Source organism: Hyperolius riggenbachi, chromosome 6, assembly GCF_040937935.1.
Source record: "Hyperolius riggenbachi isolate aHypRig1 chromosome 6, aHypRig1.pri, whole genome shotgun sequence".
Classification (NCBI taxonomy): Eukaryota; Metazoa; Chordata; class Amphibia; order Anura; family Hyperoliidae; genus Hyperolius; species Hyperolius riggenbachi.
Genome location: NC_090651.1, coordinates 211,809,259 through 211,824,212, shown reverse-complemented (window position 1 = coordinate 211,824,212; position 14,954 = coordinate 211,809,259). Strand labels below are relative to the sequence as shown.

Below are 14,954 nucleotides of genomic sequence, written 5' to 3'. Positions count from 1 at the left end.
ACAGAACAATACAAGTAATAGACAATGGATACAACAATACAGGTAATAGCAATAAGATACACAACACAATGCAGTTAGTAGTACAATGCCAGATCATAAATTGGAGTGGTAGTGGTAAAAATTACCAGTTCCAAATTCTGGGTAAAGTGCACACAGTCAAGTATGATACACAAGGGGAGAGGGCCCTGCCAAAGGCTTACAATCTAGAGGGAGAGGTTGGGGACACGAAAGGAGGGGGTGCAACAAGAAGTTATTGGCAGAAAGGATTAGGACAGTGTTGAGTTGATGTAGGCCTCCTTGAAGAAGTGAGTTTTGAGTGCTTTTTTGAAGGTGTTGAAGGTGGGAGCTAGCCTGATGGGCAGTGGGAGAGAGTTCCACAGGATGGAGGCAGCTCTAGTTTTTATAATTTTGTAATGTAAGTTTATAATTTCTAGGTATAGTCTGAGTGTGAGTTTGTCCTTTTAAATCTATGAATTGCTCTTTTCTTAAATTGTTACTAGCTTTCATTGAAGATGAAAGAAAAATGTGTCCAATAGAAGACCTAGCTCACACCAGATTCAAACCTGCAGTCTAGAGCACAGGTGTGTCTTATGGTGGCCATACATGGTACAATTTTTTCATCCAATCTTACCATTTCTATGTAGTATAAGGGTAAATTAAGTGAATATAATGAAAGGAAAATTTAGGCAGTCCCCTTATATTACATAGAAATGGTAAGATTGGATGAAAAAATTGTACCATGTATGGCCAACGTTACAGGAGTTATCAGGCAAAAAAAAAAGTTTCACTTACCTGGGGCTTCTACCAGCCCCATGCAGCCATCCTGTGCTGTCGTAGTCACTCACTGCAGCTCTGGTCCCCCTCCGTCAGCTAGTTTCGTTTTTGCCGACCTCGGGGTCGGCGGGCCGCATTGCATACATTTTTACGCATTCCCGCTGGTGCAGGAACATTAACGCATACATTTTTACGCGTCATTGGTGCAATGCGTAAAAATGTACGCGTTGAACCACTGACGTGTAAAATGTATGTGTTAATGTTCCTGCACCAGCGAGAATGCGTAAAAATGTACGCAATGCGGTCCGCCAACCCCGAGGTCGGCAAAAACTAAACTAGCTGACGGAGGGGGACCAGAGCACCAGTGAGTGACTACAGACGGCACAGGATGGCTGCTTGGGGCTGGTAGAAGCCCCAGGTAAGTGAAACTCATTGTTTTTTTTTTTTATTTATTTGTCTGATAACTCTAAGTTCTCAAGGGCCATATCCATGCCAGTGTTTAGTATGGACTGAAAATGGAGAAATGTTTTCTACTTGATGAACCACACCTTTACTGATTCAGTCTCATGAGTTTTTTGAGCTGTGCCAAAAATGTGTGAGAAGATCTCAGCCCTTGAGGACAGGAGCTCGAAATCCCTGGTCTAGAGGGTTATCTGTCATTTGTGGTAAATCACATTGCATTTGATCTGCAGTTTGCTTAAACCTCAAGTCTAAATTGACAATTCATATTTGTACTTGAAGCCAATGAAATTCAGTGGGATAGTTTACACTTAAATGCCAATTTTGCACGTGGTCAAAGTGTTGCATAATTTTGCACATCGTGTGCATTTTTGTTGTTGACATTGAGCTAATATGGCAAAGTGCACATGTTGCAACGCATTCAAATACGCAGTATTCAAATATTTGTGTGTGAAAAAACGTTTGTATTTTCTGCAAATTCCTTGCCAAATTCAGAGGGTTCCAGCAGCCTAGCTAAATGTTACATTTTGTTGTATCTACTTATTATGATACATGCTAATTCATTTTGTTAGTATTTATTATAAGAACTGCAGGAATGGAGTCACCTCATTGCAGTAAAGAAAACTGAGCAACATAGAGAGCAATAGAGCCTTGTTATCAGTAATTTATGTTAGGACTCACATACAGCTGTAGTTCAAAAGAGCTGTAATAATTTTGGGTAACTGTCCAGTGTACATACAGAAGCTCACACACATCCACAGGCTATTTGTTGGTGATAAAACATACTGGATAACCATGTCTGACTGCTACTGTCATTTCCTCCTTTGTCTTTTCTCCTCTACAAGACAACTGCCTTTCTTGGCCGACAGCTGTGCAGCTTGTTTCTTTGGAAATTTGTAACCTGAACCTATCTTAAACAGTAACCAAAGTGAAATGCGTGTCCTTGGGGGCATAGCTACAACTCTTGAGACCCCGCTGCAAAATGTTAATGTTACTGCTACCTCATGTATCCAAACCCCTTTGTTTGTTTCTTTTGTCACCCCCTAGCACCCCCTCCCCCCCAGTATTGTCTTCTGTGTTCTGCAAGGCCGCCCCTATGCTATCTCCCTTCCACTTGTCAGAGACATTCCTGCCATGTCTGCTCCCACATGAAGAGTCCTCCTTGCGCTTCTGGCCTCAATATTATTCTCCTCGCTTCTAAAACATTCTTGTCTTAGTATTGGTCAGATGCTTCTGTGAAATCAGAGCAATGCCAGTAGCAGTGAGCTAAGGCTATGTGAACACAGGGAGAGCGAGGCAGATGAGCGGAAATGCCCCTATGTACAACTGGTGGCAGTGTCTCCCTGGACACTCTGCTGGGGCAGCTACTGGAGGAGTGGCAAGATGGAAGCCCAAGTAAAAATACAGGTTTCTCTGGCCCTGGGCCCTCAACAACTCTAAGGCCTACTCCCGTGATAGTTACACCACTGTGTGTACAGTCCTGGCCAAAATGTCAAAAATATTGGAAATTAGAAAAGTTGGTGCTTAAGTTTTTATAAAGCAATATGCATATACTCCAGAATGTTATGAAGAGTGTTCAGATGAATTGCATAGTCCTTCTTTGCCATAAAAAAATAACTGAATCCCAAAAAAAACCTTTCCACTGCATTTAATTGCTGTCATTAAAGGACCTGTTGAGATCATTTCAGTAATCGTCTTGTTAACTCAGGTGAGAATGTTGACGAGCACAAGACTGGAGATCATTATGTTAAAAGGATGGGGATGCTTGAAATCATTGATCTTACATTGTTAACCATGGTGACCAGCAAAGAAATGCATGCAGCCATCATTGCGTAGCAAAAAAATGGCTTCACAGGCAAGGATATTGTGGCTACTTAGATTGCACCTAAATCAACAATTTTTAGGATCATCAAGAACTTCAAGGAAAGAGGTTCAATTCTTGTTAAGAGGGCTTCAGGGCGTCCAAGAAAGTCCAGCTAGCACCAGGATTGTCTCCTAAAGAGGATTCAGCTGCGGGATCGGAGTGCAACCAGCGCAGAGGCTGCTCAGGCAGGTGTGAGAGCATCTGCACGCACAGTGAGGCAAAGACTTTTGGAAGATGGCCTGGTGTCAAGAAGGGCAGCAAAGAAGCCACTTCTCTCCCAAAAACATCAGGGACAGATTGATCTTCTGCAGAAGGTATGGTGAATGGACTGCTGAGGACTGGGGCAAAGTCATATTCTCCAATGAAGCCCTTTTCTGATTGTTTAGGGCATCTGGAAAAAGGCTTGTCAGTAGAAGAAAAGGTGAGCGCTACCATCAGTCCTGTGTCATGCCAACAGTAGACCATTCATGTGTGGGGTTGCTTCTCATCCAAGGGAGTGGGCTCACTCACAATTTTGCCAAAAAACACAGCCATGAATAAAGAATGGTACCAAAACACCCTCAACTGCAACTTCTTCCAACAATCCAACAACAGTTTGGTGAAGAACAATGCATTTTCCAGCACGATGGAGCACCGTGTCATAAGGCAAAAGTGATAACTAAGTGGCTCGGGGACCAAAACGTTGAAATTTTGGGTCCATGGCCTGGAAACTCCCCAGATCTTAATCCCATTGAGAACTCGTGGTCATTCCTCAATTCTGAGAAACTCAAAGAAGTGATTATGAAAGAATGGGTTGCTATCAGTCAGGATTTGGCCCAGAAGTTGACTGAGAGCATGCCCAGTCGATTTGCAGAGGTCCTGAAAAAGAAGGGCCAACACTGCAAATACTTACTCTTTGCATAAATCTCATGTAATTGTCATTAAAAGCCTTTGAAACGTATGAAGTGCCTATAATTTATATTTCTGTACATCACATAATCAACTGAAACAAAGATCTAAAAGCAGTTTAGCAGCAAACTTTGGGAAAACTCATATTTTTGACAGTCTCAAAACTTTTGGCCAGGACTGTACTGGGTCTTGTTTTTGTGTAGTATACTGACACTTCTGCTCAAAAAATATTACTAAGTGGTGCACCAAAAATGCTGAAACCTCTCTTTTTTTCATTTTAATAGACATTTTTTTATCATGTGTATTATTGGTTCCAAACAAAACACATAAATCATATATTAACACTTTATACATACACTTCAGGAATCATTTATACATGAGTGATTCCTGCAAATTGGTGTTACCTTACAGCTGTAGCAAAATGCTAGGCTGTGTGTTGCTTATTAATTTTCTGGTAGTAAGACTGCACACTAGGCAGCATTACAACCTCAACAGCACTGGTTTCTGTCTCAAGGTGTTCTCTGCTGAGCCCAAGTGCATTCCTATAGTCAGATGTTAATTTGTCTAATTGGCTACCAGCTTTCTTTACATCTGACAGCTGCCTAGCCTTGGTATTGATGCAGGTGACATGCATTAATATCACAAAGAGCTGGGAGGGAGCATGGCTGGCATATGAGTAATGTGGCAGGGATGTACAGGGGCAAGGAATGAGACATGGCAGGGGCGGAACAGGCCAAGGGTAGGCTTCCAAACCGCAAAGAAACTTAGAACTACTAGGGCACAGCATAGCCTTGTTTTTGGCAGCATTCTGCATTGGGTAGGTTACACAGCAGTACAGCATACAGCCTTGCCATGCCTTAACTGTCTTGTAATCCTCTAAGGCTTGGTTCATACATAAAAGGAATACAGATTTGTGCCAGTCCTGTCCTGTCCATTTTCATCAGTTAGCATCAGTCTTATATCCGTTTTCTTTGGCTTGGTTCCCATATAAATCTGTACAGCTCTGTTCCAGTCCTTCCCTGTCCTATCAGTTTTCTATGAATTTTCTATGGCTGTGTTCACACATTAAAGGTATACAGTTTCTTTCCAGTCCTGTCCTGTCAGTTTTGTAACAGTTTTTTATTATCATGTTTTTATTTACCGTATATAGCGCCAAACACCTTCCATAGTACTGTACATAGTACAAAAAACAATTGTGGGTAACATAGATACATGAGTGGTTAAAAACGCTATACAAACAGGACAACCAGCAATATAAATACAAATACATACATAGTTTATGATTAGTTTGAGACCTCACCAATACTGGTGCATGTTCATATAATAAATTACATCAATTTAGAAAGATACACTGCGCTCCACAGAAAACAATAAATTAGCACTATAGGGGATCGCAGCTGGTTGAAGAGTCACCTCACTCCAATGTACACACAATCTCAAAGTCAATGCTGCGCCTGCTTAGTCCCAATCTCACAGTGAGACAAGACCCCTATGGGAGAAAAAAGTAAAGATAGCGCACATAGTGCTCAATACTGCATGAATCTGCCACAGCTACCACCTCGTGCTGCACTCCAGTGGGATGTGCCTTCACCAATGGGAATAGAAACAGGGTTCCCCCCTCTGTGAATCCACTCACCGGATAGCCACTTGGTATATAGCATGTAGTAATACAGTAATCCACGCTCCTCCACTCGATCTCCGTATAAAAGTTCCTTTATTAAAATCAATAAAAGGCAATCCAAGATACACCAGACATCAGAGCAGCCCTTGGCCGCGGATACAAGGCGCTCCGTCCTCCCTTGGTTAGCCCGTGCTTCCGGAATGTCTGCGTGCTGCCTGGCTCCGCCCTACGCGTTTCGTCGTAATGACTCATTCAGGGGCTGGCAGCACGCACTAAAGACATCATTAAAATGCCGTCGCTGCCCGTCTTGAGTACCGCCCATGTCGCCGCCCTCTTCCGTCACTAGGCAACCAAGCGGGGAGCGTAACTGTTCATACTATGAACACTTGAACTTCTCCATAAATACAATGATAAAATTATTAGACCAGTATATATTATCTCCTGTAAAACAACATTATATGTATATAGATTCCAATTCATTACTGAAACATCAGAGCAAGCAGCGATACCACATCCTACTGCCTCCTATGTAATCCCTCTTCCTACCTTACTGTATTCTCCTACACCCCATTTCGTGTATAGCATGTATTGTATAACACAATTATCATGCGCCTTACACCTGCCCTATCATACCTTGTGTCAACCATCAAACTCATCCTTCGTGACAAATCCTCATGTTAACCCCCCTTAGCAAATACACCTCCTGTTACACCACATGCCTATCACCTCCCCCATATACACGTGGATACCAGTGTCAAGTGTATAAATATACTAATCTATTGTATACACACTGCGTGCACCATTAACCCATTATAAACCACAATGCACACAGCACAATCCTGCTGCTATACATGTGGTATGATACTTATGCCCAGCCACCACTATGATCAATCCACTACCCTTAAAGAATCACCATTCACTATCTGTTGTGACCAGTGTACTATGCCAATTACCTCCTATATGGGCACCTGTATCTATATGTGCTCCACCATTCCTCTGTGCAAACTATGCAATTGTTTGTGCAAATCATGCAATAACCTGTAATAGTGTTAACCTCACAATATTCAAAATGTCTTATCCAGACAGCCTTTATAACAATTAACAGTGCTCTGTGTAACCTTAAAGTGCCATGTGCCCATAATAATGATAATCGCCCAAAATACCCCCCTGTCAACCTGTACTAACCCCACCTTACATTCCAACTGATTTTACCTATTCGTTAAAAAACAATTGATATCCAATTCAATATTTAACCCATGAGGCTCCATTGTACCCAATTTGTAGATCCACTCAGTTTCTTTCTTACATAATTGCTGGAGTCTATTAGACCCTCGCCAGTGGGTATGAACCTGCTCCACTGCTATTACCTTAATACCTTTAGGATCACTGTTGTGCACCTTGGCAAAATGTGCTGACACACTGTGCCACATGTAACCTTTTTTAATATTATAAATATGCTGGTATATGCGCTTTTTCAACGGTCTCGACGTCCTACCAACATATTGAAGATTACATGTGCACGTCAGCACATATACCACATAAGATGAGGAACACGTCAGGCATTGCCTTAACTTATGGCTCCTCCCATCTCTCCTAGAGACAATCTCCTCTACCCGGGCACTTGAAGTGTCCCTACAAATGCAACAATCCCGACATAAAAAGAAACCTGGTCTTTGCCAGAACACCGTAGGTCTCACTGGCGGGTTTACACAACTTGGAACAAGTATATCTCTGAGGTTCGGGGCCCGCCTATATATAAACTTCGGTCTAGGCGGGATCACCTTATTCAGAGACTGATCCTGTTCCAGAATTGGCCAGTATTTATGAAAAATTTGCTCTTGCTGTCTATACTGTGTATTGAACGTACATATAAAGGGAAGCTCCATGTGGTTGTCCTCTTTTTTGGTTCTTTTACCCAGAACCAGCTGATCTCTGTCCATTCTCGCTACTTCCTGCATCTGAGTATTCAAAACTCTCTCATTATAGCCTTTTTGTTCAAATTTGTGGGCAAGAACAGAGGCTTGCTCAGTGTATGCCTCCACCGTAGAACAGTTTCTCCTGATCCTTTGGAATTGCCCTTTAGGCACTCCTCGGATCCAAGTGGGATGGTGACAGCTAGTTGTTGGTATAAAACCATTTCTGTCGGTTTTCTTAAAAAAACATCTTGTCAGCAACTCATTGCCTGACTTATAGATGTTCAAATCCAAAAAATTAATACTATCATAACTCTTCTCCGCTTCAAGTTTGATATTGGGTCTCAACTGGTTAGCCTCCTTTAGGAAGTCTTCCCATTCCTCCATAGTACCCGTCCACAGGATCAACAAGTCGTCTATATATCTATGCCATTCTTTGACTTTGCTAGCATTAATCTGAATCGCCTCTTCTTCCCATTCTGACATGTAAATGTTTGCCAGAGATGGGGCGAAGGGGGCCCCCATGGCACATCCCTTTATCTGTAGGTAGTACTCCCCTTTGTGCCAGAAATAATTCTTTCTGAGGGCAAACTCCAGCAGCTTCACCAGAAACTGGACCTGACGTGGATGCAACTTCCCTTCCCTCATGAATGCACTTCCCACTGCCGTAAGACCCTCCTGATGTGAGATGTTGGTGTATAGAGACGCCACGTCCGCTGTGATCAGCAACGTGGCGCCATCCACCACCACATCCCTGAGAATACGCAGTGTATGGGAAGTGTCCCTCAGTGCTCTTGGAAGAAGAGTCTTTAGTGCGTGCTGCCAGCCCCTGAATGAGTCATTACGACGAAACGCGTAGGGCGGAGCCAGGCAGCACGCAGACATTCCGGAAGCACGGGCTAACCAAGGGAGGACGGAGCGCCTTGTATCCGCGGCCAAGGGCTGCTCTGATGTCTGGTGTATCTTGGATTGCCTTTTATTGATTTTAATAAAGGAACTTTTATACGGAGATCGAGTGGAGGAGCGTGGATTACTGTATTACTACATGCTATATACCAAGTGGCTATCCGGTGAGTGGATTCACAGAGGGGGGAACCCTGTTTCTATTCCCATTGGTGAAGGCACATCCCACTGGAGTGCAGCACGAGGTGGTAGCTGTGGCAGATTCATGCAGTATTGAGCACTATGTGCGCTATCTTTACTTTTTTCTCCCATAGGGGTCTTGTCTCACTGTGAGATTGGGACTAAGCAGGCGCAGCATTGACTTTGAGATTGTGAATAAATTACATCAGAATAAGAAACCCTAGGAGGAGTTTGCTTCCCTTGTAATCTTACAGTCTAGAGGGTAGTGGGTTGGATAAATTAGGGCAGGAGTTAGACTATGAGGCAGTACGCCTCCACTTCTACAGTGGTTTGCAAAAGTATTTGGCCCCCTTGAAGTTTTCCACATTTTGTCATATTACTGCCACAAACATGAATCAATTTTATTGGAATTCCATGTGAAAGACCAATACAAAGTGGTGTACACGTGAGAAGTGGAACGAAAATCATACATGATTCCAAACATTTTTTACAAATAAATAACTGCAAAGTGGGGTGTGCGTAATTATTCAGCCCCCTTTGGTCTGAGTGCAATCAGTTGCTCATAGACATTGCCTGATGAGTGCTAATGACTAAATAGAGTGCACCTGTGTGTAATCTAATGTCAGTACAAATACAGCTGCTCTGTGACGACCTCAGAGGTTGTCTAAGAGAATATTGGGAGCAACAACAGACAGGTTAGGGATAAAATTATTGAGAAATTTAAAACAGGCTTAGGCTACAAAAAGATTTCCAAAGCCTTGAACATCCCACGGAGCACTGTTCAAGCGAGCATTCAGAAATGGAAGGAGTATGGCACAACTGTAAACCTACCAAGACAAGGCCTTCCACCTAAACTCACAGGCCGAACAAGGAGAGCGCTGATCAGAAATGCAGTCAAGAGGCCCATGGTGACTCTGGACGAGCTGCAGAGATCTACGGCTCAGGTGGGGGAATCTGTCCATAGGACATCTATAAGTCGTGCACTGCACAAAGTTGGCCATTATGGAAGAGTGGCAAGAAGAAAGCCATTGTTAACAGAAAACCATAAGAAGTCCCATTTGCAGTTTGCCACAAGCCATGTGGGGGACACAGCAAACATGTGGAAGAAGGTGCTCTGGTCAGATGAGACCAAAATGGAACTTTTTGGCCAAAATGCAAAAACTGGCAGAAAACTAACACTGCACATCACTCTGAACACACAATCCCCACTGTCAAATATGGAAGTGGCAGCATCATGCTCTGGGGGTGCTTCTCTTCAGCAGGGACAGGGAAGCTGGTCAGAGTTGATGGGAAGATGGATGGAGCCAAATACAGGGCAATCTTGGAAGAAAACCTCTTGGAGTCTGCAGAAGACTTGAGACTGGGGCGGAGGTTCACCTTCCAGCAGGACAACGACCCTAAACATAAAGCCAGGGCAAAAATGGAATGGTTTAAAACAAAAAATATCCATGTGTTAGAATGGCCCAATCAGAGTCCAGATCTAAATCCAATCAAGAATCTGTGGCAAGATCCGAAAACTGCTGTTCACAAACACTGTCCATCTAATTTGACTGAGCTGGAGCTGTTTTGAAAAGCAGAATGGGCAAGGATTTCAATCTCTAGATGTGCAAAGCTGGTAGAGACATACTCTAAATGACTGGCAGCTGTAATTGCAGCTAAAGGTGGTTCTGCAAAGTATTGACTCAGGGGGCTGAACAATTACGCACACCCCACTTTGCAGTTAATTTTTTTTTAATGTTTGGAATAATGAAGGATTTTCATTCCACTTCTCACATGTACACCACTTTATATTGATCTTTCACATGGAATTCCAATAAAATTGATTCATGTTTGTGGCAGTAATATGACAAAATGTGGAAAACTTCAAGGGGTCCGAATACTTTTGCAAACCACTGTACCTTTAGCAAATTATAGGCTTGTTTATACAGGTGTGTTTTGAGAGAACATTTGAAGATTTCTAGGCATGATGGACTGACTGTGGGAGAGCATTTCAAAGGAGAAGTGTGATGCTCATGAGAAGTCCTGGATGCGAGAGTGAGAGGAGGTGACTAAGCTTGAGGACAAGAGGGACTCCTAGGAGGAGCGAAGGTAAAGGGTGGGATGGTATCTGGAGATAAGTGAGGAAATGTAAGGAGGTGACGACTTATGAAAAGCCTTGTATGATAGGATGAAGAGTTTAAACTAGATCTTTTGGGTAAAATAGGTAACCAATAGTGGATGAGGCGGGCAGCAAAGTTCAGTAGAGTCTGAACCCCTGACAGCGAGCTTCAGGAGTTGAGGTTATTGGGGTATTTTCTACATTGATAGTCATGGGTGAAGAACAGAGAGAGAGGGTGGAAATATAAAAATCCCCATTTTTGTTTTGACGCAAAAACTGATGCAAGACTGGTAGGAAAGTAACAGAACTGTACGGATTTATGTGTGAACCCAGCCTAAAGGTTTAAAATTCTAAAGAAGCTTGTGAGCTTTTCTGCCATTAAACAGTAATGCAGAATACCACCTATTCTTGTGGTTTATTTAGTAGTGGGTTTGACGTTGTGCTTGGAATTATCCATTATATCTTCTGGACAGACGTGATCTTGTTATGGACTATAAGCAGCCAGCCAGCATATGCCTTCATTGTCCATAACTGGTAATTTGTCTTTCTCTCTTCTCATGCTGACCACACAGCTGGAGCTGCAGGTAGGTTTACTTTTTACACACCTGCTACCCCCAAGCAGGTGCAGCCACAAATTCTTTACTCCCATCATATATCAGTCTACAAGCGAATGTATTCTGTACATGACATCTCATTGAAATAAGTTTCTCTTGTAAATAAGACTTCATTACTTATTGACAGGTGATGTTATGGCTCATGTCTTGCAGAACGCAGCACTACAGCACCTCTTCATCCGAAAGTCCTTCCGACCGTTCAAATGTCTGCAATGTGGAAAGGCTTTCAGGGAGAAGGATAAGCTAGATCAGCACTTGCGTTTCCACGGGCGAGACAGCAACTGTCCTCTGACCTGTGACATCTGCAACAAGGGCTTCATCAGCAGCAGCTCCCTGGAAAACCACATGAAGTTTCACCTGGACCAAAAGACCTATTCCTGTATCTTCTGCCCAGAGTCATTTGATCGTCTTGATCTCCTGAAAGATCATGTTGCTGTGCACATCATTGATGGCTGCTTCAGCTGCCCTACCTGCAAAAAACGCTTTACAGATTTCATTCAGGTTAGTAAATGTTAAACTGTATTTATATTGACTGAAAATGCATGGGGAGTTAATGCCTAAGTGTAATCGCGGGGATGCTGCGATTTCACTTAGGCATTAACTCTTAACAGGATGTTATGAGCAAATCAGGGAAAAAAAGAGACTTCAGAGTCTCTTTAAATGAGTAGGTCTGTGGAAGGCCTGTCTTTAACTCATTTGCTTGTGTGTACACATTTGTTTTTATGAAAAGGCCTATCCTAAACTTTTCATACTCTTCTAACCTGCCCATCAATGCCTCTTGGACTGACATAGCAGGCTGGGGTAGAGAATTAACATACCACCCAGAAATGTCAGGGTAGACCTGGAAGAGGTCTACTATTAGCCATATCTTACGTAGTATATCCTATTAAAGCAGCAACACGCCTACTAGATCTATACATTGGTTGTGAAAAGCTGATCTTAGGTCATGTAACCATTATTTTAAGGTACAAAAGAAGGAATTTATACCTTGGCAAATTTGCAATACTTATGGTATTCTGCACAGGAGGAAAGGGGAGCTGATATGCATAATGATTTAGGAAACTGTGGTTACACAATTTTGTCTATATAGCCCTGTTTATTTCTCATTGAAGTATGGCAACTTCCAAATTAATAATCTGGCAATAGTAACATGTTTTAAACCAAACCTGAATTGGAATAAAACATTAAAATGAAATAACTGGTGAGGCAAAGCCCTTACTAATGCTCATTGCATTCAGGGTCATTCCTGTTATCCGATCTGCCTCTTTCTATATTTATGTCGTACTTGAAGTTCCCTGGGGTCAGGAAGTAGTGAATTTGAACTGAGCATGTGTGTATAATGAACTGCACATGCCCAGTGAAAATAAGCAGTTGTGTCCATCATCTTTCCTTCGGGCATATGTGCTACCTTTTACTGGATATGCGAATCTGAACTCACACATACTTAGTGTTTATGTGCTTCCACATGGCAAATGTGCTTCTAATGGTGCCCATACATGGTACAATTTGTTTAATCCAATCTTACCATTTCTGTGTAATATAAGGGAACTGCCTAAATTATCCTTTGAGTATATTCACCTAATTTAGCCTTATACTAAATAGAAATGGTAGGATTGGATGAAAAAAATTGTACCATGTATGGTCACCATAAGTGGATTCGACTGCCCATGCAGTCAAATATTAAAGCCAGGCAGAATGGAGGATCGGAAGGACCCTGAAACAATGAGCAGCAGTAAGAGCTTTTGAATGCGTTGCATCAGTTAATGTAACTTTTTATTTTGGTGCTGATACCTTTTATTAAAGCAAGTAATTTAGGTTTGCTCATCTGATTATGTTTTTTTCCTGTCCATGATTTCTGCAGATGTTTTGTGCCAATATGAGTGACTGATTTTCCTGCTCTGGCACATAAAAATGCCTTTAGACCAGAGTTTCCTAATTATTCAGTAAGAAGTCCTTGGGCAAAACTTCTTAACACTGCAGGGTGGCCCCTTGAGTGCGCCCTTAGTGGCTGCAGCTCTTGAGCAATTTGAGTCCAACAGGAGAAAAGCGCTATACAAATTATTAACATGATTATTATGTACCCTTTATATAAGTTAATGTACTCCATGGTGTGGCTAAACTTACTTGTTGTACCATTGACACATATATTTGATGTCCTATTTAATGTCATTATGCCATGATTATGTATAAATGCATTCCAGACACAATTTTGCTCTTGAAGCATTTAACACATGCCAGTGCTGACTGGTGTTTTAATAGGAATTGCTTGTCACTGACTGATGCTTTAAAAAATACCCGAAGTGACATAATGAGAAAGACATGTGTATGTATGTGCAGTACTTAGCACACACAAATCTATGCTGCATTCCTTTTTTTCCCTTTTCCTTTATTGCTGTGTTCCTTTTTTTCTTTCTCTGCCTGAAAGAGTTAAATATCAGGTATGCAAGTGGCTGACTCAGTCCTGACTCAGACAGGAAGTGCCTACAGTGTGACCCTCACTGATAAGAAATGCCAACTATAAAACACTTTCCTGGCAGAAAATGGCTTCTGAGAGCAAGAAAGAGGTAAAAAGGGGAATTTCTTATCAGTGAGGTTCACACTGTAGTCACTTCCTGTCAGGACTGATTCAGCCACTTTCATACCTGATATTTAACTCTTTCAGGCAGAGAGAGAAAAAAGGGAACACAGCATAGTTATTTGTGTGCTAGGCACTGTACCAACACATGTCTATCTTATCATGCTACATGTCACTTCGGGTATTCTTTAAGTGGCATGAATTATCATGAACTGAACAACATAAGAGCAAATCAAATAGTAAGACCTAGTTCACACTACAGCAGGTGGTACCTTGTTTATATTGTACTTATGTGTTGTACATGTGCTGTAGTCCATTGCAAGATCTGCTGGAATGGTTGCAGATAAATAGCGATCTGCTGTCTGAACAAATCATATCATCAAATATGTTCATCAAAAACAGAGAAAAAATAAATTTGTGTGAACCAGCCCATAGAAAATAATTGCTGGCTTTATCCAAATCGTTTGTGTCTACTGCGCATTACGTCAAAGATGAAGGTCAGCAGACCTATTGTAAACCAAGTTTTATAATGGCACATGTGAAAGTCGTGCCAAGTGCTGTACAAAAGTGTCGCTAGCCATGAGGTTAGTGACGTGTGTTGCTGTGAAAATTGTTGGATTGCTTTATCGCTGATGATGGAATAAAGGATGGCTTGTGACAGAGTCTGGTGCGCTGGCCAATCTTTGTATTTTTGACTATACTTGAACATTTGCTATGCATGCGCGGTTTCAGCACACGCAGTGCATAAAGAGATGTGTGCAGGAGGGACGGCATTTGATAGTTGACAGAACATCTTCCAGCGAGAAGGTTGAGTTGGAATAGGAGTATGTCACTAAAGATCTGACATGCCAGATCTTTAGGTTATGTTGGTCCTGTATATATATATATATATATATATATATATATATATATATATATATATATATATATATATATATATATATATATATATATATATATATATATATATGCCAACCTTAACCTTTTAAGTCTCTGTCTAAAGCAAGCATATAGCTATACCATTCTGGCCTTTTTTTTTTTTTTATTTAAGAAAACTCAGACATT

General features: G+C 41.8%; 1 protein-coding gene across 3 annotated transcripts in view; it reads left to right on the top strand.

Annotated features, from left to right (window-relative positions):
* Positions 1 to 14,954, top strand: part of PRDM10 (PR/SET domain 10) — a 96,012-nt gene that overhangs the window by 62,835 nt on the left and 18,223 nt on the right. For all 3 annotated transcript variants that reach the window (XM_068240378.1, XM_068240377.1, XM_068240379.1), the window contains exon 13: positions 11,468 to 11,815. In XM_068240378.1, coding sequence (XP_068096479.1) covers positions 11,468 to 11,815 — 348 coding nt within the window. The remainder of the gene's footprint in view (positions 1 to 11,467; positions 11,816 to 14,954) is intronic.